At 43.1% G+C, this 21,574-nt stretch overlaps 3 protein-coding genes across 4 annotated transcripts; all 3 read left to right on the plus strand.

Moving 5' to 3' along the window:
* Nucleotides 1-2,974: 2,974 nt before the first annotated feature.
* On the plus strand, nt 2,975-10,250 carry LOC137900968 (vesicle-associated membrane protein-associated protein B/C-like). Of its 2 annotated transcripts, none has more exons than XM_068745074.1 (6): nt 2,975-3,195; nt 4,739-4,891; nt 5,948-6,051; nt 6,198-6,278; nt 6,621-6,803; nt 7,935-10,250. In XM_068745074.1, the coding sequence occupies exons 1-6, from the start codon at nt 3,138-3,140 to the stop codon at nt 8,097-8,099; spliced, it is 744 nt and encodes a 247-aa protein (XP_068601175.1). In that variant the 5' UTR covers nt 2,975-3,137; the 3' UTR covers nt 8,100-10,250. The 2 variants fall into 2 exon arrangements, with proteins under 2 accessions (XP_068601175.1, XP_068601176.1); XM_068745075.1 differs by having other exon boundaries at nt 6,672-6,803.
* Nucleotides 10,251-10,384: 134 nt separating this feature from the next.
* chmp4ba (charged multivesicular body protein 4Ba) lies at nt 10,385-13,819 on the plus strand. Its single transcript, XM_068747823.1, has 5 exons — nt 10,385-10,685; nt 11,774-11,951; nt 12,360-12,474; nt 12,932-13,058; nt 13,456-13,819. The coding sequence occupies exons 1-5, from the start codon at nt 10,505-10,507 to the stop codon at nt 13,518-13,520; spliced, it is 666 nt and encodes a 221-aa protein (XP_068603924.1). The 5' UTR covers nt 10,385-10,504; the 3' UTR covers nt 13,521-13,819.
* Nucleotides 13,820-16,028: 2,209 nt separating this feature from the next.
* Nucleotides 16,029-20,972, plus strand: eif2s2 (eukaryotic translation initiation factor 2, subunit 2 beta). Its single transcript, XM_068746228.1, has 9 exons — nt 16,029-16,137; nt 16,918-17,101; nt 17,177-17,277; nt 17,449-17,578; nt 17,660-17,760; nt 18,970-19,118; nt 19,228-19,284; nt 19,366-19,451; nt 19,730-20,972. The coding sequence occupies exons 1-9, from the start codon at nt 16,123-16,125 to the stop codon at nt 19,903-19,905; spliced, it is 999 nt and encodes a 332-aa protein (XP_068602329.1). The 5' UTR covers nt 16,029-16,122; the 3' UTR covers nt 19,906-20,972.
* Nucleotides 20,973-21,574: the final 602 nt, after the last annotated feature.

Genomic DNA, 21,574 nt, shown 5'->3' on the forward strand with positions numbered 1-21,574 from the left:
ACTTGATGGTGTGCATACTGCTATAACTTAAATTCTGTCAACTGAAGTTGTGTTCAGGTTTGATTGCCATCTACAAGAATATTTTCAAGGGTTAAAGAGATGATGGATGCAAAACATGGCTCGTTTCTACACGAATTGTATTCTTTTGCTAAAAAAGCTAAAAACGTATTAAAAAAAAAGATACTTTCAGTTTGGGGGAGGGGAGGTCCTCCTCCCTTGCCTTGCACAGCAGAGCCGGCCTGTACAGTATTAGCATCTCATTTCATTGCCCTCGTCTTCATTTAATATGTACGTCAAATTATGGGTCTACTTTCTGAAAAGAAGCTCTAAGAAATAAAGTTTGTTTGTTTTTGGTGCAGATAACAACTGGTCTCGTCATTACACTCTAACAGGAAACACTCTCATTTAGCCTGCATGTTTGAGAACTGATCCTTCACTTCCATGCTAGAGGAAGTGGAGTTTCCTGTTCCTTTACCAGTCGTTTCTGTTTTCTCCTGATATGCAGGCTAATTGCATGACCGTGAATATTTGAAAGTCCCTGGTTGTGTAGTTCAACGTTTAAAAAAAAAAAAAAAAAAAAAACAAAAACCGGGTTGAAAGTCATTCTGGCTTTGTCCCGCACTTCACTCCTCAGTCTGTACCTCAAAGTAAAATCATGCTAAATGGAGACGTTTTGAATATCCACCTCCGGACACCCATTTGGGGATGGTTTAGTTCTGTCGTCATCAGTCTCGAATCAAAATGTTAAAAGATGAATTCGATACAAAATGACATCCTTTAATTTGTGTTGGTTCCGGACCAGCACATGACTAAGCAGTCTCCTCCGTTCAACTTCTCATCTGGAATTGGTGACTTGCTGGAGTCTCGTGCGTTCCACACTTATCTATTAATTATTGGGAGTTTATAATCAAGTCATGGGTTCTTCAATGAGTCCGAGTAGTGATATTTCTTGATTGATCGATAATCAGCTATAATCTTTTTTTTTAGACAGATGCAATCAGGCCAGTGAAAGATCCAGTCTCTAATGTTTTGCTTTTTTTTTCTTAGTTGCATGTTAAAGAGAATCTGACAGAGGAGGAAAGCCACAGCAGATTAACAATAAACTGCAGTCTCTGACTGCGGTTGTCCTGCTTCATTCACATGAGGCCATTAAGTTTGGTTCAACTTTGTCATTACACACAAAGTAATGCAAGTACAAGGTGATAAAATGCAGTTTAGCATTCTAGCCAGAACTAAACTCCATTTATAGAGCACTTTAAAACAACCATCGCGCCCACACAGTTCTGTACATGTTAAAGCATAGATTAATGAGATTAAAGCATAAACTAGGAAGGCACTCAGAGCGCAGACCTCCGCCAAGCAGCTCATTCTCCTCCTAACTGGATTTACACCGTCCACATGGTGATCTGGATCATCACCAAAAGGCTCTAAATTGTTCTTGGTATCTTTATACACCAACCATGAAAAGTGAATTGGATTTGATATGTGTTTTTAACTGATTTTTGAATCCGTAAATGTGGTTTTCAATGTTAAAATGTAATATTTTTTACTGGCTTTATTCTGGATCCCATCCCGATGAAATTCGGTGGTGAGATAGTTATCTTGCTCACTGACGAAAAAACAAACGCTGGTGATTTCATAACCTCCTCAGTGGCGGTAATAAATGGAATTAACATGAAATGGGGAAACGTAAGTATAGAAAAAATAGAGTGCGTCACGCTGCCTCGGATGCCAATGAATAAAAGTACGCTTTAAGTCTTGTCTGAGGCGGACAATGAAGGGGATTGCCTGATGTGCCAATCATGCTTCACAATTTTGGTGCAGCGGCATGAAGGCGCTAAAACCCTCTGAACTTCAGAAGTTCAATTGTTGGACGAATATACAGGTTAAAAATATTTACAGTTAGGCACACAGAATCAGATTTGGTGCTATGAATGTTCTATACAGCTAGATTTAAAATATGGGTTTCTATGGATGGATATAGACAAAATATACATAGATTCAAGTGCATGGACATTTACTGGTGGACATTCTATATGAATGATGACATGAAACACTGTACATACTATCATATATGTATATGAACATACTATACATATTAAGTACTATGGTCATATGTTACAGATGGGTGAATGATGTGTACATATGACCAGAAGTGATGGGGGGGGTCAGCAGGGGGTAGAGTTGTGTTAGGAGACAGCTCTGAGGAAAAAGCTGTATTTTTAAAAGGACACAGAACAGAAAAGCAAAGCGACAATGGTTTTAAACTTCATAACAAGGCAGGGTACAGTAACAGGAATAAAACACCTCTTAGTGAGAATAGGAGTCTGTTACTAAATGATTTAATCTAATAATTTTTGCAAAAGTAGATGTAATTTTGAAGGATAAAATAATGAGTTTTCATGGTACTGGAGCTAAAAAAAAATCTCGCGTGATTCAAATACGCTTAAGATTCCATGTTTATATTTGATATATTTATATTTATGTCGTGGTACTTATGCGTGGTAAGTTGTTTTATGTTGTGCATTTTTTAGGGACTAGCGTGACATCATCTCTGAATCATTCAATGGCACTTGTTCTTTGTCTCAGTGATTGTGTGACTAATTCATCCATGTGGTGTTATAAAGGTTCTTCCGGTATACTTTTTGTCTCTTTAACAATAAATACTTGTGCGTGTGAAATTGGATATGGTTTATTTATGCAAAAGAAAAACACCCGCACCAGCGCCGCCCATCCCATGACGCCGTCCTTTCCTGCTTCTCTTCAGATGTGGGAATCCTACTATGATAACACCAGTTCCCAAACAGCTCTGCCTCTAATTGGCTCGCCTTGATGCTCTTTACCCAATCATCATCCCTCTTGGCTCGATATAGCCAATCAGAGGTACAGTAGGCGGGGGCGGGGCATGTCTTCACCGTAGTACCATTCGAACATGAGCTTCCCGTTTCTGTCTTGGCTGTGACAGTGTGAGCGAAATTAGCACGAGCAAGTTTAGCCTGTAGCAGCTGTCTGTGGCAGTCATTATCCTCCTCTCGCAGGGAAGCCGTGGGCGTGGGAGCGAACTGGTTCACCTCTGCGGGCTTACCGACAGTAAAACATCGTTGCCCTCGCTGTGACGACCGGAAGAAGCCCTAGGCATGGCCAGAACGGAGCAAGTCCTGGTGCTAGAGCCGCAACACGAACTGAAATTCAGAGGTAATACTCGGGCACAGGGCAGGCCCGATGCCTGGGAGGCTAACCGAGACTGCGTTAACTATGGCCCGCTGTGTTGATTTCTGCACTCGCCAGCATTTGGTAATACGTCGTCAAGTTGTAGCCGCTCCGATTAAATAAGAAGGGAGATGGAAAATTAATTGCAGGTAAAATGACTGTGCGTGCGCCGATGGCAAGCAGCTAGCTAGCTAGCTAGCTAGGTCGCATTTAGCTAGTAAATCTAGCAAAGCAAACTGCTGTCAGGGCAGGCCGCCATCTCATTTTCTAACACTTAATTGGGTAATTTGCTCCTATGCTTTTGTCTTTTGTCCGTTGAAACCATTTCTAACAGTGATATGGTCTAAAAAAAAAACATTAGTAGATATCCTATCTTCCCACCGATGCTGTTGCTAACGATCTGTCAAGCAGTGACTGTTCGTGTGTGCTCAGATCTGCGACCGGGATTCTTTAACAGCTTTTCTATTTTCAGGGCGAAGGGCTCTGGAAATGCAGCCCGAGCATGTGCACTGGGGGGATAATTGATATGTTGTGCGATAATTCGGCGTTAAGTGTGATTATGTCTGCAGAAATGACGTGATTGTCCGGTTAGAATTCATTAAACGTGGCCAGATGGCCTCTTCAGGGCCTTTTGTGTGTTACAGGTAAACATAAAACCAACATTGCATGTCAGGTTTATTGTAACAGTCTTTCTACCAGCTTTTACAACAACAAAGTCAAACGTAGTTTTTAAGCCAACAGATTTAACCATTTCGGATGAGCAGCACAAAATGCTACTTCTACAGTCTCAACGATTTTCATCCTGTAAATAATATATAATAGATATTTACCCAAAAAGAATTCAACCATTGTTCCAACCTTCATAAGCCTACCAACTAGAATCATGAATATGTTTTTTTCATTGCAAGAGAACTGAAGAAACATTGATTATATAAACGGAAAGACAAAGACGTAGTTAGCATTCATTTCAGAGAGGCCATCACAGTGTCCAGCTTGGATACCTCTAAGAGGGCCAAAATGTTTCAGATTGGGAATCGTGTTTCCAGGAAGAAAGGGTTCAACTTCTACGTGGAACTGCCGGGGTCTGGCTATCTGGCATGTTTGCAGCAAAGTTCCGTTCCAGATGTGCCATTTAAGTGTTTGACTTGGTTGGTTATTGCAAACAGCCAATAAAACCATTTGAGAGGGAAGCCTCATGCAACGAGGGTTAAATTACTTTTCTTCTAACTAAATGTCTCGCATCAGACGAGACAATTGGAGCCTTTACATCTACCGGTAGTAACTTTTGGAGCGCATGTAGTTTTTAGCTCCGAGCCACTCATGAATAATGAAGCGCACGCTTGACTGTTCTGTGTGCTGTTTTCTTGTGAGGCATTAATGTCGATCTCTTCTGAGCAAACACTGCTCGTGTTCTTGCAGACATGAAATGTAAAGTTTAGCTACGAGTTTGAAGATGAATAAATGGAGCTCTAAGCTGTGTGCACCAACAACACGCCCGGGAGTCACCGTGCTGCTTCTGTGTCCTCAGGTCCGTTTACAGATGTTGTCACTGCCACTCTGAAGCTGACCAACCCCACAGAGAGAAATGTGTGTTTCAAAGTCAAGACGACTGCACCTCGCAGATACTGTGTGCGCCCAAACAGCGGCGTCATCGATCCCGGAGCCTCCGTCATTGTCTCTGGTGCGTAAAATTTGCATTTGCGAAAACCTCAAAGGTTTTCCACTTGTCATTCAAGGAAGTGATTGGTGTTGCATCTTTGATCAGCACCATCCTAATGTCTTCGGTTGCTTTCAGACAATATGTCTAATTTAAGACCGAGGTAGTTTGGAATCTGAGCAAAAAAGTGTGTGGGGGGGGGGGGGTCTTTTGTTGTGAATTTCAGCAAACGGAAACACAAATGAGACTGGAATCTTTCTGTCTTAAGCTTTTATGAGAAAATGATTGAAAATGTAGGTATGTGGTGAACTTGGTGTAGTTTATAAAGGCACAGATTCCTCATTTTTTTTAAACATTTGTAGGCAAAATCAGTTTTCAGATGTGGAAGGCTTGAGTCACATGACTGGACTTGACCCCCCCCCCCCCAAAAAAAAAGATGTTCAGGGAGGCAGCACTTTTCAAGTGTACTTTACTTTTGTCTGCATTGTTTTCTGTTTTGTTTTTCATGCTGCACAGCTGTTGTAAAGCGTTTATGGTTTTCATAAAGTGTCCTAATATCTGTGTTCTGTACTTGCTGATGATGCAGTTTTGACTCGTGGTTATAGCCAGTGAAACGCGACCTTTCATGGCCTTTATTCGGTCATCAGTTTGACTTTCACCGCACTGACTTGGGACTTGCTTGAGGTTTGGAGTTTACATTTGGAGACTTGCATTAGTGACTTGCTCGCCTCTAAAAGGCATTTACGACAGCTTGATCTTTTTTTTTTTCCTGCGTTACTGCGTCGCTGTTGATCAGATAGCTCAGTGTCTGCTTTGCTGTGATAGAAATCAAACCAACCAAACTGGATTTTCTTCAACGAGAACCTTAATGCTCTTAAGTATGTAACTCTGTTATATTAACTCTTAAGTGACTGATAAATGATCGCTCATTTTTGTACAACTAGTGACTTAATTAGGCGTAAATGGTCTAATCCTAATTGTGAACTCCGCTAACGATCTTTCAACTGCACTTTGTGTAATAATTGTTATTGCATAGTTATCTTTGCCCTAACTCTCCGTCCTGCTGTTGCTTTTGTTCAGTTATGCTGCAGCCTTTCAAATATGATCCCAATGAGAAGAGTAAACACAAGTTCATGGTGCAGTCCATGCTGGCTCCGTACGACATGACCGACATGGAAGGAGTGGTGAGTAGCAGGGCGTCAAAGGTGCTTCTTAATCAACGGATATTTGTATGTGTGTTTCACCGTTATAGTGCACACAGCTGTGCGTGTTTACGGCGTACGCGTTCTGTTTCTCTTTCTGGCCAACACTGTTATTTCCTCATCAACAGTGGAAGGAGGCAAAGCCGGAAGAACTGATGGATTCAAAGCTGAGATGTGCGTTTGAGATGCCCCTAGAAAATGACAAAACTGTGAGTTCTTTGGCTTCCGTTCATCTGGATTGTCACGCAAACTTTGAAATGCTGCATAATGGAACGGATGAGGATGATGATGGTCCGTTTAGATCTGAAAGAGTCAAATGATATTCATTTACATGAAATGTTTCCTCAGCCCCCCCCGCCCCTCAGTATTTTCTCAGTCTCCATCTTCATCACCGTCACACCACACACTCGTCACATGCTTTTTATTCTCATGATTCGTTTGTACTTGCGTCTCACGCCCGTATCATGTCTCTGTATATCACTTTTCCCCCCGTCCTTTTGCTCCCTCTCCTCTCACCCCGCTTTGTTCCTCCACCCTCGCTTTCTCCACAGCATGAGAGTGAAAGCGTCAAAACTGTGTCTTCCTCTGCCTCCCCTGTTAAGAATGAGCATTCCCTGCTGCCCAAGTCGTCCAGCGCCTCTCTGGATGACGGAGAGGTGAAGAAGATCATGGAAGAGTGCAAGCGGCTTCAAATGGAGGTGCAGAGGCTACGGGAAGAAAATAAACAGATCAGGGTGAGAGGAACTAAAATGGCAAGACGCTACTCTGTATTCTATAGTGCTAAATCTCCCTAAAACCCCACATTAATGCAGCAGCTAAGACTGCAACTGCAGTAAGTGTATCGTCCTAAGTGATCATTGCTGTTCTGCAAGCGGGGGCCTTGACTAGAACCTGATTAAACCTCCCTGCGCACACGCAGCCTTTTTGGCGTGACCCTACCCAAAGCAGAAAGGTCAAACCTTTATCGTGCTTCAACATTCTATATAAAGGTTTACTAGACGGTCGCTGTCGCCAGCAGCTCTATGTCTGTATAAAAGGAGTGCTCAAAGAAGAAGAAAATGACCTGAAAAAATCCACACATGGTGGAGAAAACGTGCAACCCGGGAGGGCCTCTCCTTCCAAGCAGCGCACGAGATCTACACCATTTAAGTGGAATATTAAATTAGCTTTCTCCCTGATTATTTTGTTGTTTGCAAAGGTACGGTTCAATGTGCATGTGAAACATCACACTCGACTCCCAACACACCGGTTATATGTCACACCTGCACTTGTGGAACTCCGGCATGCTGTCTAAAATCACAGACTAGTGCATCCGTCATTGTTGTTCTGTGTAACTCAACAAAAGGTGATGACAACTTTGACTTTCATTGTTCTTGCGTGGCATCTGTGTAAAAAGAAAACCTTATAGTTGGAGTGTTTAATTCTTTCCCACTAAGTTAGGGGTTCCGAGCCTTTTCTATGCCGCACACCTCTGGAAAAAGAAAGTAATATCTCACATGAAGATGAAGAATGCAATTTATACTAAATTTGAGCTACAAATGTATTTACGATAAGTGCTAAAGGGTATTGGCATAAGAATATATTTTTTTAACCATTAAACATTTATTATATTTGATAAATTGCATAATCCAAGGTTAAAGTAAAAGGTTATCTCGCACCCACCAGGGGGTGTGAGCACCAACGGTGGGAACCCCCTGCACTAAATGCTCTTATGTTCACTGTGTGTGTTCATTTATATACCAAGTGATCACAAAGAAAATCCATAGGTTTTTTGTTTGAGTCTATGTGGAAATAACAAATGGAACAACCCGTCAGTCTGTTCTTTTCTGCCTGCTTCTCTGACGCCGCCTTCTTTTTAATGGCAGGATGACGACGGACTGCGCAAGAGGAAGGTCACCTCGATGGCTGCTTCCCACTCATCGACCATGGCGACCTCGTCCATGAGAGATGAAGGCCTGAGCACCCGAGTTCTGGCGCTCTGTGTTCTCTTCTTTGTCATTGGAGTCATCCTCGGAAAGCTGGCCCTGTAGAGACACGGTGACAGACGGACGGACAGCGTGCTCAGGAGGACACTGTTAGTCAGCAACAGCAATGTCGTCTGGGTTTGTTCTTTTTCTTTTCTTTTGTTTTCCTGCACTCTTTAGACAATATGATGTTTGTCTGGATGGGAAATAATTTAATGTCAAAAGAAAAAAAAAGGAAGTAATCCCACGAGTGCAAGCATTGTTGTCACAGGTCTCTCTCTCTTTTTGTGTGTGATAAATAATCACTTCTGATCTGTTCCTTCCATCCCTCCTTCCGAAATGATCTTCCGCAACTTGCACAGGTATTGGTTAGTGTCATGTGGAAGTGTATTCATGCTGATTGGATGTCTAATGCATCTCATTCTTTAGACATCCAATCATTCTCTATCGATTCCTTCCGCCCTCGCATTGTCAGAAGGATGTAACGCTCCTCCTCTGATAAATCTATCTTCCAATTATTGCTGGTAATCTGCTCATAGAGGCGAACAGAACTGATCAGTAAAAGGCTTTTACAAAAAACAAATATTGTCTTTGCAATGTATGCATTTAAAAGATTTGAGCCAGTAGAAGCTGCGTGTCTGTCTGTCTGTGTGTGTGTGTGTGTCTCTTAATCTTTCTTCCTGCAGGAGGCCTGATTTGGTTGTATGGATGTTTTTATCTGGAGGAGACTACAAATAATAAAATTGCGGTTTGAGAATTAAAGAAAGATGGCTGGTTTGAAAATAAAGCTGATCTGAACGGACGTCTCGCTTGGAACAGAAAACTAGGTTTTTGTTGAAAATCTGACTAAACCTTCTGACCGACTGAGCTTCTGTTCAGCACACAGAAGCAGAAAGAATAATATAAATCAAATATTTGCCCGTTTGTAAAAACTAAACGGAACAGAATTTAGCAAAAATCTGTATAAAGATTAAGAATCTATGCTGCTCAGTGATCGAGTTCAGTTAAAATGCTTTAAGTCCCTTCCCTCTTCATGCAGTGATCTTATGCAAAACTGACCCGAACATCGTCACAAGATTACGTTCAGTCAGTCACGATGCTTTTGGCCTCCGCCTTTCGCTTTTGCCCAGAGAATATTGTTTGCTTCCTCTAGCGTATAACAGCAGGTGTTTGCTTCTTTCTAGTTATCATGTATCCATGATGCTTCTGTTGTGTATAATATTCAAATGCACTATATTAAGTGTCCACTTTACAGTCTGCATGAAATGATCTGGGTTTACTATCATTATTTTGTGTGTCAAAGTTAAAACTAGCAAAACGCACAAAAAAAAACCCGAATCTAAAGGGACCACCTTCAGTTTGATTTGCCAGTTTGTGTGTGTTTCTTTCGCTTCAGTCATCTGTTTGCTTCCTGGTGGGTGGTTGCGAGTTAACAGACAACACGGCTGTATTATCCCGACTATCATATGATCATCAGACAAGTTTTGTTTTTTTCGTCGTTGCCTGAGGGAACTCGAGGAGCAAGGAAGTTGGAATGTGGGTGGAGGACTGGCCTGTGAATACACACTACGTTAAAGAAAGGCATCGGGGCTTCAAGCAAAGCTACGGTCACACCATGTAACAGTGTATCGCACAGTGATTGGATGCTGTTTTGTGTGTACGTAACAAAAAGATCTAACGTTAACATGCTATAGTTAAGAAAGAAAATAATTAAACAGCCACCATGGATCATGTAGTATCATAACGAATTAAAATGCATAAACCCCCCCCAACTGCTGCTTCTGTGGAAAGTTTGCTTTTTTTCCTCATTTAGCGTTCGGCCTTTCGAAGATGAAAATGTTTCTGGCTGATTAAACTGCTTTGATCATTTAAATGATGGATACGATCATTTTAATCTTCACGAGGAGCAGTGCTGTTTCTATCCTGACTTTTCTCTTGTAAATTTACAGAAAATGAATGAAATTAGATTCTAAAGTCTAAAAGAAAATGACACCAAATGTGTATTTATTTCCACAATATAAGGATAGCGAGAAGAGAGTGTCTGGTTGATGAGAGAGAGCAAACCAGTGAGGCAGATGGATAAGAAACAGAACAGCCGGATCTGAAGGTGCTTCTTATTCTCAGTGAAGAAAGAAACTAATCCGGACCAATTAAATCTGTCAATATCCGGAAGGTCGGTTCGGTTCACAGAAAGAGCCTTCCAGAGGTTTAGATGGCTAAAGCATCAAATAAAGATAAAAATCACATCCAATTTTGTTTTTCTTTCTTCCTCCAGTGAGGTTTCCCCGCCCACTTTTCGACGCCCCGTGCGTCCCTGTGTACGTCATCTAGGCCTTACCGGAAATAGACAAAACGTCAACAGTTTTGGGTGAAGTGCCAGCAGACGGGCAGCGAGGTGGCTGATCGTAATTAGAGCCTTTCTTCTCAAAGATTTGCCGAATATCCAGCTTTGTTGCGCTGAGCGTCACGACATGTCTTTGTTCGCGAAGCTGTTTGGGGGAGGAAAAGACGGGAAGGCTCCGAGCCCACAAGAGGCGATCCACAAACTCCGCGAAACGGAGGAGATGCTGCAGAAGAAACAGGAGTTTCTAGAGAAAAAGATCGAGCAGGAGCTGCAAACTGCTAAGAAAAACGGCACGAAAAACAAAAGAGGTGAGCTGTGGGCTTGAGCTTTCATAAACTTTCTACTTTTAAATCACACTTCCTGGTCAACAACCCTCGGCTAACTATTAGCATGTTAGCTAAGTTGGCTAACTCTCTGGGCTGTTAAAGGTGTGTCAAGCGACATGATTCGTTATCAGACGACAGAAGGGTAGCAATAAAGGTGTCGGTTCAGAGTTAGGACAAGGGTTGATCTGTGAAGGGGGGGCAGATTGCTGAAAGGGCGTGCTGTGGGTCAGGCCGGGGGGGGGTTGGACCAGAACAAAACAAAACAAATGTCAGATGTCAGCAAATTACATGATCTGTAGACCAGTCAGAATGAAACGAGTCGAACTGTCGAGCTCTTGGATTGTTTATGCTCAACCTTTATAGACCTTTTGGGAGGCTCTTCTGGACTGGGTTAAATAATTGGGCCTTGGAATACAAGCGGCTCCGGGTGGCATTTATCTTGTGACTCCCTTATACTGGGGTAAATGGCTAAGCTTGATTCTGAAGGCCTGATACTAATAATTATTTATTTATTTATTTTGAAGAAGCATCAATTATAAATATAAAAATCTGTAGTTTGTTTGTATCCAGACAGGTATCTGGATTGCTCTCAACATTTAATGGGATCTAAGTTGGACCAACACCCATCTTCAGATTTGTTTTCCTTCAAGATCCATCCAGTAGTTTTTCTGTAGTCCTGCAGTGCTAAAAAAAAAAAAAAACTCTGTCAAAAACATATCCAGCTTTTCCTATCTTACCTTGGTCAGTTGTCAGAATGAGTCAACCCAGCTTCTGTCCCACGCAGTGGTTTTGGTCACATGACCGTCCGTGCTGATTCATCCTATTTTCCATTTTCTCAGAGTAATTTCCTCTTCGTTGATCTGAGTCACGTTCGTGGCAATTAGTGTCAGCATTCATTTTAGAATCCATTGACACTGTAAATGTTTGCCCACCTACTTATTCAGGCTCTCTTCCTGTTTATGGGCCAAAACATCCCCCATGATTCCTTGGTTTGCCATTCCTGAATTACATTTTTTACTTTCTATGTCTGGTTGTCGGTTTTTAACTCCTTTTGGAATTTGCTTCCTCAGCGGCTCTTCTGGCACTGAAAAGAAAGAAGCGATATGAGAAGCAGCTCACCCAGATTGATGGCACACTTTCCACCATCGAGTTCCAGAGAGAGGCTCTCGAGAACGCCAACACCAACACCGAAGTTCTCAAGAACCTGGGCTATGCTGCGAAGGCCATGAAGTCTGCCCATGAAAACATGTATGTGCAGACACTGATTCAGTTCTTCACAGCACGATCCATCTGTCCCTGACTGTAAGAATATTAGATTTAGAACTGGCTGCTTCTTAATTGTTGTTGTTGGAGCAGAGAGACTTTGAAAAATACTCAGACTAAAGAAAGATTGTTAGGAATGCGCCTTGTTTATAACCGGATGTAGAGAATATAAACAAGTGATTTCAAATTTGGTTTTAAAATAATCTGTGAATTCCTTCTACATGCTAGTAAATTAAAAGAAACCGATTTGTACTCATGTCCTCATCATTAATTGCCCACATGATGTCGCTTTACCCTGCGGGACGCCTGATTCACGGCTCTTACTGCCACCGTATCAGTGCATCCAGGTAAATGAGGCTTTGGTTTTCATTCTTCGCCATCTGTTGTTTTCAGGGACATCGATAAGGTGGACGACCTGATGCAGGACATCACAGAACAGCAAGAGCTGGCCCTTGAAATCTCTGATGCCATCTCTAGACCTGTCGGCATTGGAGAGGAGTTTGATGAGGTATGTGACGCGTTTCATTTTGATCAGTGGCGTGTTGAAAGGGCAGCGTCTCATCGGCCATGATTCCTTCTTGAGAACAGAGGGCTCCCTTTCTGCGGGTGCAAAGTCTACTGACATGCATACTCTGTATAAATATTATCTCATGTTGTGGGTTGCATAGCTTGTACATGTACAATCAGAAATGGTCTTGACCTTCAGCCAATGCCGTGCTTGATACTGCCCCTTGTGGTTTTATGACCATTCACGCATCAACTTTATCACACTGGGATGACGTGAGAGGAAGGAATGAATACTCTCTCTAGTGCAACACTCGATGCAGAAGATTAGTACCCGATTACACCACCAAGTTCTGAAAGAGACACGGAGTTGATCTTTACGTAATTATGTAAATGTATTTTGAATTGCATGAATGAGTTTGATTACAGCTGTCCTCATTGTCACTGGTCATCTTCCTCAGGATGAGCTGTTGGCTGAACTCGATGAGTTGGAGCAGGAGGAACTGGATAAAAATCTGCTGGAGATCGGGGGATCGGACAACGTCCCCCTCCCAAACGTGCCTTCAACTTCATTCCCTTCCAGGCCTGGTGAGAGCTTGACGTAAAAACTCTGAGAGGAGTTGCTGCAGGAACTTGAGTTAAAGGGATGAGATGATATTTATTGAAAACATAGTTATTTGCTTTCTTGGGGAGGGTTGAATGACATTTGGCTTTTACAGGGGGTTTGTTTTTGAACTAGTTTTGGCTCGGCACAGTAGCCAGGTAATCAAGGAAGGCGAAGGCTTCAGATAATTGTTTTTGATGATGCCAAACTCCTGTAAAATGTTGTCAATATCATATCTAGTTTCTAGTTTCGCCCATCCAGCAAGTAATTATTTTTCCAGGCGTGATTTATTACTCAGGAGGTTCAAGGTGAGGTCTGGAATTCGGCTGAGATCAGTGAAATGAAACCATTTCTGCCTTCTGTCTCTTTTACCCCTTAAAGCCAAGAAAGAGGAGGATGATGATGACATGGAGGACTTGCAGCGCTGGGTGATGGAAGCCATATAGAGAAGCCTGTATCAGAGACTGATCAAGCAATGGGGCAGAGATCGGACTGATAGAATATTGTTTGTGAGTGTTTTCTTGTGTTTCTGTGGCTGCGTCCCTTTTACCCCCAGCCATCGCCTCCTGTCAGCATTTTGCATCACGTTCCCTTCAAAGGCACGGTGGTCTTTGGTACTTCATGTAAATATCCCGAAAGCGGCTCCTTTCTATACTGTGTTTGTGTCAGTACAACGGGTTCTGTTGAGGTTGTATGAAGCATGCAACAAGGGGCTAGAAAGATAAATATACCTGCTACACTTTCACCTTGCTTTGGCCTTCTCTTTATTTCAAATTGTATTATCTTAAAAAAAAAAAAAAATAGAGCTATGGTGTATTGTCTTAAAGTGTTGCGGGAGGTTATGATTGGAAAATATTTAGTTTGTACTCATTCAACAATGTCGTCATTTCAAAGTTTTTTCCTTTAATTTTCAAAGTTATAATGTGAATTTCTAACAGAGAAAAACACATTTCACAAGGACGGACAGACGAGCGTCTTGGCATGCAGTGTTTTATTTATCCAGATGAGACTATGATTTGCAAAATCATTAAAGGTTTTTTGGTTATTTTACTGCAGTGGAAGCTTTCCTGTTGTGAAAGCAGTATATATATTTGGTGTAACAAGCTATCACAGAGCCGTACCGGAACTGCTGTTGAGAAATGCGTTGGAATGGCAGAACCTAATGCATTTAGATCATGCCGTGTAGATTGGCAGGAATGGATCCCTCGGGGTCGACGTGTACAGGAAACCACCCACGCCGACCCACGATCTCCAGGTTAACTCAAAGTAGCAGTCGTCAGGACCCAGCAAGACTGGGCCCAAAATGTCTCCTCAGCTGCAGGGGGAGAGGAGAAGAAATGTACAGAACACATTTCAAACACCTGGATACACAAACTGGGCCTTTGTTAAAGCACCAGAAGACCCCAAACAGGGGGGGAAGGAAAATGGAAAAACTGTAATGTGTTTGGCCTTTGCCTCGCGTCTCATCTCCCTGTACTCCTGTTTGCTCTCTTCTGTCCTCTCAATGTTCCGCTTCTTCTTAGCTAACCTCTTATGTATACATTTCTGCACTTCCTGATTCCACCACCAGGTCTCCTTAGCTCCTTTCCTTCCAGAAGACACACCCAGTCCTCTCTTGCCCACCCAGAGCCTGTCTCACCTCTTCCCTGAAAGCCACACAACGCTCTTCTTCTTCAGCCTCCACCACTTTGTCCTCTGCTCTGCCTTTGTCCTCTTCATCTTCTTCGCCACTAGAGTCATCTTACACCTGTGTGCTCCTCCCTCCACTCTTCTAGGTCACCCTATGTTCTAGTCTTTTCTGAAAAGTGTTAAATTATCTACTGTTCTGCTCCAATCACGACTCTCTCACTGCTCGGGATGTTCTGAACCACTCCATCTAAGTCCCTCCAGAACTTCTCCTCTAACTCACATCCTACCTGTGGAGCGTACCCACTAACAATACTCAACATGACGCCCTCAATCTCCAGCTTCAAACTCATTCAGTCTATCCGACACTCGATTCGCCTCCAGAACACTCTGCACAATCTCTTCCTCCAAGATAACCCCTCCTCCATTCCTCTTCCCATCTCCTCCATTATAAAACAACTTGAATCCTGCTCCTAAGCTTCTAGCCGTGCTCCCTTTCCATCTGGTCTCCTGGACACACAACACATCAACCTTTCTCCTGTCATCATGTCCACCAGCTCCTTGACCGATACGGTATGGCGTTCACGAGGTAATGAAGGGGTTTATAGATGCAGGAAATGGGAAATAAATTTCATTGATCTGAAAAAACTGCAGGTTAAAAAATGCTATGAAAAAATATAGTCATGTGTCATAAGACCAGTTCAAACTTCTAAAATAATGAAAATCACTTATACTAAGAAGATGAATGAGTAAATATATTTTTAGTGGCCTAAATGAGCACACAAATCTATCACCTTTGGTGCTTTTTCCAATTCCATTTATCTAAAGTTTTCCAAAAATGTTTGTAAATGATTCATCCATTGACATTACTTGCTGATCATGAGACATTTTGCATATGCAGAGCTGGATGCCACATTTTCTCAAAGCAATTTGAAACATAGAGGCTGAAATCTGAAAGTAATTGGGAAATATGCCATGCCGCTGTTGATTGTAAAAGCCCAGTAACATAAAAGCATGCATATGAAGTAAATATATATATATTTGCTGCATACTAAAGATGGTTGACATAATGTGTTTGTTCCTAATTTTATAAGAGGGGCGTATTGTCAGTAACACTGAGTAGAATAATTTATTTCATAATGTGGATTATCTGTACATTTTCCGAGAATAAAAAACGTTACAGCTCTGCCACCTCATGAATTAAGTTTTTTTTTTTTGCAACTGTTGCCAAATAACATTTCTATTCTTGAACGCTCCCTAATCATAATTCACCGTCGCCATGTATTGACGTCATACGCGACGTTTTCACGCGCATGCCCACTGCTGTTCCAGCGCTGATGCAAGACATTATCGGCGCAGCAGTGTGGGATTGATCGAAGGACAAGAATTACCCGAGTTTAAGTCCCTTTTCATCTTTCAAACATGTCAGGAGACGAGGTAAGTCGTGTAGAGTTACCCGATCTGTTTTTTTGTTGATGTGTGGACTTGTTAGGCACAAGCATTTAAGTTAACGGATCAGATCGGGGTCGAGAATGGCTTTGGGCCTCAGCACTGCCGCTTCCCGCCAAGCTAACGATAGCAGCCAAGCTAACGATAGCTCTGTCTGCCCGGCTGCAGCCAGGCTAACGATAGCTCTGTCTGCCCGGCTGCAGCCAGGCTAACGATAGCTCTGTCAGCCCGGCTGCAGCCAAGCTAACGATAGCTCTGTCAGCCCGGCTGCAGCCAAGCTAACGATAGCTCTGTCAGCCCGGCTGCAGCCAAGCTAACGATAGCTCTGTCAGCCCGGCTGCAGCCAGGCTAACGATAGCTCAGTCAGCCTTGCTACAGCCAAGCTAACGATAGCTCAGTCAGCCTGGCTACAGCCGAGCTAACGATAGCAGCCAAGCTACCGATAGCTCTGTCAGCCCGGCTGCATCCAAGCTACCGATAGCTCTGTCAGCCAAAATGAGAAAGTCAATAAGGCAAAGTCTCAATGGCGATAAATACGAATACTTGCGTTCAGCATGATTAAAGGTAGACTGGGAAAAGCTTGTTTTAACTAGCTTTTTGCGCTAGAGCAGTTTAAATCAGGCACTGTAACATCTTAGAGCCGTTTGTGTTTGAGAGCGGGGTTAGAATCTAACCGTTTGATTATTGATTATTGCTGTATCGTTGCATGTGATTAGATGTTATAAAACATTTTCTTCTCTACTCCCCCCCCCCCCCCCCCCACCTCAGATGATTTTTGATCCCAACATGACCAAGAAGAAGAAGAAAAAGAAGAAGCCTTTCATGCTTGATGAGGAAGGAAGCGAAGCAGCCGGCTTAGAAGAGACAAAAGAGGTGGAAGCGAAGGAGGCAGAACCAGAGGCTGGAGAAGATAAAGAGCTGGATCTAGATGACGATGATAGCAGAAAGAAAGGTGAGTGAAAATATACTTGTGTTGTTGATGAATGTTTTCATGCACAGTGAACTGAAATGAATCCTCCATTTCCAGAACCGTCGGACGATTTGAATGACCTGAACTTCTTCAACCAGAAGAAAAAGAAGAAAAAACCCAAGAAAGTTTTTGAAAATGATGTTGATGAGGGATTGAGGGTCAGTTGTTGCTCGACCGCACCTCGCTTCCTTCCTCCTCTCTTCCTTGTTTATAGTTTTCCTATTTTACAATTTTACCTCTCTGATTCTTTGTCGTCGATGTAACCGCGTTTGCCACAGCTCATTGATCACCATCTGCTCACCGTTTGACTTCTTATCGGTTCAAATCAGGAGTTGAAAATAGAAGGAGAGCAGACAGAGGTGCAGGAGGAAGACGACCTGGACCTAATGCTGCCGGCCAAGAAGAGGAAATCAAAGAAACTGGACTTTGATGAAGGGGAGATGCTGGAGAAGGATGACGGTAAGATGAAGACACTTCACGTTTAAATGGGGGACCCGATGAAGATGAGTGCTGTACTACGTTGGTCTGATGTGTTTCCAGTGGTGGAAGATGAGGAGGGGAAGAACAACGATGGGATCTCGTTCAGTTCCTCTACGGGACCACCCTGGGCTGGCTCTGAAAGGGACTACACCTATGATGAGGTGGGACAGTTGTACCCTATCAGACACGCGCATGCAACCATAAACAGGCAGCACAGCTTTTCTATCTTAAAGGGAAAATAGAACTTTTGTAATAAAACTACAAAAGTAAACTCTCTTAACAGGAAATGCACTTTCCTGTTAAGAGAGAGCCAAACCAGTTTTTGACACGTTTCCAGGGGTTGTTTACTAAAGTCAATAATATAATAACTACCGTAATTCCCGGTGTACAAGCCGCTACTTTTTTCCAATATTTTGAACCTTGCGGTTTATGCAACGACGCGGCAAATTTACGTATATTTTCCCACTTTCTTTACGAGCCGTGTTTCGTTAAAGCCTATTTATTTTCGTTACAAAATTAACGCCCGCCCGCCCGGAGGGAAAGCCCCGCTTGCGGTAGCTGGGGAGATCCACGAGAAGGGCCCGGCGCTCGTCCAGAGTCGCCGCCGCCGGACCGCCGTACCCGGTCCCCGCCGCCTGTCCGCCATCCGCTACGCGGCGTCGGACGCGCCGCGTAGCGGGGAAGGAACCCACCCCCTCGACCTCCCGGGCGTCCCCACCCCTGCCGCACCACGCTCCCGCGGACGGAGGATGAGGGGCACGGGGGCAAGGGGGACGGGGACACCCCGCCAGGCGCGCGCGCGCGCCGCGCAGCCTCCGACGGGCGGAGAGGGGAGGGCGACGGGGCGACTGCTCCCCCAGCCGCGGCTCAAGCCCAGCCCCGCTTCGCACCCCAGCCCGACCGACCCAGCCCTTAGAGCCAATCCTTATCCCGAAGTTACCGATCTGATTTGCCGACTTCCCTTATTCTAACATGCCAGAGGCTGTTCACCTTGGAGACCTGCTGCGGATATCGTTACGAGCCGTGTTCCGTTAAATATCATTTGTCTCAATGAACTTGCGGTTTACGAATATGTGCGGCTTATTTTAGTACAAAATATATATATTTTTTAATTCAGTGGGTGCGGCTTTTTCACAGGTGCGCATAATAGTTCAGCAATTACGGTAGTGTTACAAGCCCAGCATGATCTGGGTTTGCTTTGATGTCACAAAGGTACAACATGGGCCTTGGATTCCTGCTTTCCTGACGCATCATTCTATCCATTTGTATTGAGATATTTAAAAGCATTGGACACGCAGATGAGAGCTCTGATCCTGGCGTAAGCGCCGTCCACTCTCGCTGGTGCAACTCTGTGCCGTCTCTGTCTCCAGCTCTTGAACAGAGTCTTCACCATCATGAGGGAGAAGAACCCAGACATGGTGGCAGGAGAGAAGAGGAAGTTCGTCATGAAGCCTCCTCAGGTGGTACGGGTGGGAACCAAGAAAACCTCCTTCGTCAACTTCACAGACATCTGCAAACTGTGAGCCACGCACACACACACACACACACACACACTCGCACTCACACACCACCGCTGTTGCCGCCCTCGGTCTCTCCATCAAACTGACCGAGTGTTCACTTCATCCCAGGTTGCATCGCCAGCCTAAGCATCTTCTCGCTTTCCTGCTGGCTGAGCTGGGAACAAGGTACGTCTGTATTTGTGGAGGTGTGTGAAATCAGTGATTGTCAAGTTATTTGTGTTTCTGATTTTTGGTTTTCCTCAACAGCGGTTCTATAGATGGAAATAACCAGCTTGTCATCAAAGGCAGGTTCCAACAGAAGCAGATAGAAAATGTGTTGAGAAGATATATCAGTAAGTATGATTACATCTCTGATTTAACCCTTACTAGTCGCTCTTTGAATGAATGCCACCTAATAATAACTCTTACAGTTTTTATGTAGAAAATGTTTTTACTTTATCTTGACATTATCTAAATAATGTTTGCACAATTAACTCTTTCAATGCCATTGACAGCTATAAGTTCAAAGCGTTCATTCGGTGTGTTGAGCGCGTGACTTTGTGTAAGGTAATATGAAAGTGAACCCCTGAATACTGCTTTGCTCATAAATCATCCCCCCCCCCCCCCACAGAGGAATACGTGACGTGTCACACCTGCCGCTCCCCGGAGACCATCCTGCAGAAGGACACTCGCCTCTATTTCCTGCAGTGTGAAACGTGCCACTCCCGCTGCTCTGTCGCCAGCATCAAGACCGGCTTCCAGGCCGTGACGGGCAAGAGGGCGCAGCTCCGCGCCAAAGCCAACTGAAGGCCACCGCAGCTGGGCTTCCCCTCTCCTCTCGGCCACCCCATTCCTGCTCAGAGGGGCCGAGGCTAGGGGTGGACGCTCCATTGATTCGCTGAGAGAACTCTCTGAATGGAACTGCTGGAGGGCTTTTGGCTGTGGTTTAGATCTTAACGCTCACAGATGGGGTTCAGACACTAAGCAGGATGATGTGTACGACAAACAAACAATGTTGGATGCATTTGATTCGTTGTCTTTTTGATGAACCCTCCATATCCTAGGTTTTTTTTTTTTTTATTTCATGTAAATCTTTAATACTGCAACAAAGCCCTGGTTTAGGATGGTTTGCATCTCTCCTGTTAGCAATTGCCACATAGGAATACTTCTTCAAATAAGGATTACATGTCTCTACTCAAATTACAGTTAAGATGCGTTCATCTATGATGACGGAGGCAGTGTGTCATGTGGTTACTTGTTTATTTAGAGTAAACACAATGCCTACTCTAAAAGGAGAGTAGTGCAAAACAAAAATAAAGAAATTATGTTCTTAAGTTGTTCCAGCTAATAAAAGAAACGATTCCCTCAAACCACCTTTTGTTCATTCTGCAGGTGACCACATCTTGGGGTTAATTCAGAAGAGAGCGGTTTGTTAATTGAGACGTTCTGTTACGCATAGTAATGATAAAGTGTGTTTTTGAATGCTTTTGTGGCATTTGTTATATTCTCAATAATTTCTCTGACTTTTCTTTCACTTCTGGAGGTAAGTTCAATGCCTCTTATCAGACATTTCCATTTTGATGAGAAGAATGTCAGAAGGAATAAAATAATTTTCCCGAAAAAGTGCGGCCTCCGAGATAGTGCCATTTGTGAACGTCAACAACCAGATGCTCGGTGGGAACTCTGTTCGGTCTCATCTCGCACGTTTTTACCAGCTTTGACCATTTTCAAGCGTGGTTCCCAAAATTTAAACCAGAATGCAGATTTTAGGCCGTCGTACAAGGATGCATGATACTGGTTTGGTTGTGAATGAGAAGGTCTGGCTTGGATCATTTTAAACCCTGGTCTTTACAAAAAATTAAATATTCTCTCCATTTCTGCTCCACTGTGCTTTCATTCAATATTGTTGGTAAGTTTTATTTTTTAAAGAAAACTGTTAAAGTCCAAGATCCTCATGTGGCTTGTAAGTTTATCCTTCTGTTGGATCATTTATGTTAGGTTCATCTTTATTGCCATTACACAAGTACAAGGTAACGAAATACAGTTTAGCATCTAACTGAAGTCAAATTACTGAAAGAATTATACAGGTTACAATATTTACAGTTTTGTATTGGTGCTATGAAAAGCTAGACGTACTATATGGATTTCTATGAATAGATTTTGACAAAATATACGGATTGTGTAGACAAATACATTTGAATATTCATAGTTTAACAAGCATTAATATTTACTGGTGGATAATGACATAATATAAATACTATACAGATTGAGGCGGTATGAACATATTAGGTATATGGACATATTGTATGTGCATATAACCAGAAGTGATGTGTAAGGGACTGGGGTCAAATAATTAATAAAATTATTTGGCATGAGAAGCCAACCATGATATTTTCAGAGTTTTCTTTTTGAGATCAAATAGTTCCTGTCAAGCAGCAGGTTTTTTCTTGTTTGAAAGCAATGTTCAGCAGAACAC

This window comes from Brachionichthys hirsutus, chromosome 2, assembly GCF_040956055.1.
Source record: "Brachionichthys hirsutus isolate HB-005 chromosome 2, CSIRO-AGI_Bhir_v1, whole genome shotgun sequence".
Lineage (NCBI taxonomy): Eukaryota > Metazoa > Chordata > Actinopteri > Lophiiformes > Brachionichthyidae > Brachionichthys > Brachionichthys hirsutus.

What these genes read in the sequence shown, in the direction of transcription:
- LOC137900968 (XM_068745074.1), top strand. Translation starts at nt 3,138, where the DNA reads ATGGCCAGAACGGAGCAAGTCCTGGTGCTAGAGCCGCAACACGAACTG. An exon ending in AGCCTCCGTCATTGTCTCTG is followed by an intron (nt 4,892 to 5,947) that starts GTGCGTAAAATT and finishes GCTTTTGTTCAG; the next exon opens with TTATGCTGCAGCCTTTCAAA. An exon ending in TGACCGACATGGAAGGAGTG is followed by an intron (nt 6,052 to 6,197) that starts GTGAGTAGCAGG and finishes CCTCATCAACAG; the next exon opens with TGGAAGGAGGCAAAGCCGGA.
- eif2s2 (XM_068746228.1), top strand. An exon ending in CGATGATAGCAGAAAGAAAG is followed by an intron (nt 17,102 to 17,176) that starts GTGAGTGAAAAT and finishes CTCCATTTCCAG; the next exon opens with AACCGTCGGACGATTTGAAT. An exon ending in GATGCTGGAGAAGGATGACG is followed by an intron (nt 17,579 to 17,659) that starts GTAAGATGAAGA and finishes ATGTGTTTCCAG; the next exon opens with TGGTGGAAGATGAGGAGGGG.
- chmp4ba (XM_068747823.1), top strand. Translation starts at nt 10,505, where the DNA reads ATGTCTTTGTTCGCGAAGCTGTTTGGGGGAGGAAAAGACGGGAAGGCT. An exon ending in CGGCACGAAAAACAAAAGAG is followed by an intron (nt 10,686 to 11,773) that starts GTGAGCTGTGGG and finishes TTGCTTCCTCAG; the next exon opens with CGGCTCTTCTGGCACTGAAA. An exon ending in TTCATTCCCTTCCAGGCCTG is followed by an intron (nt 13,059 to 13,455) that starts GTGAGAGCTTGA and finishes TACCCCTTAAAG; the next exon opens with CCAAGAAAGAGGAGGATGAT.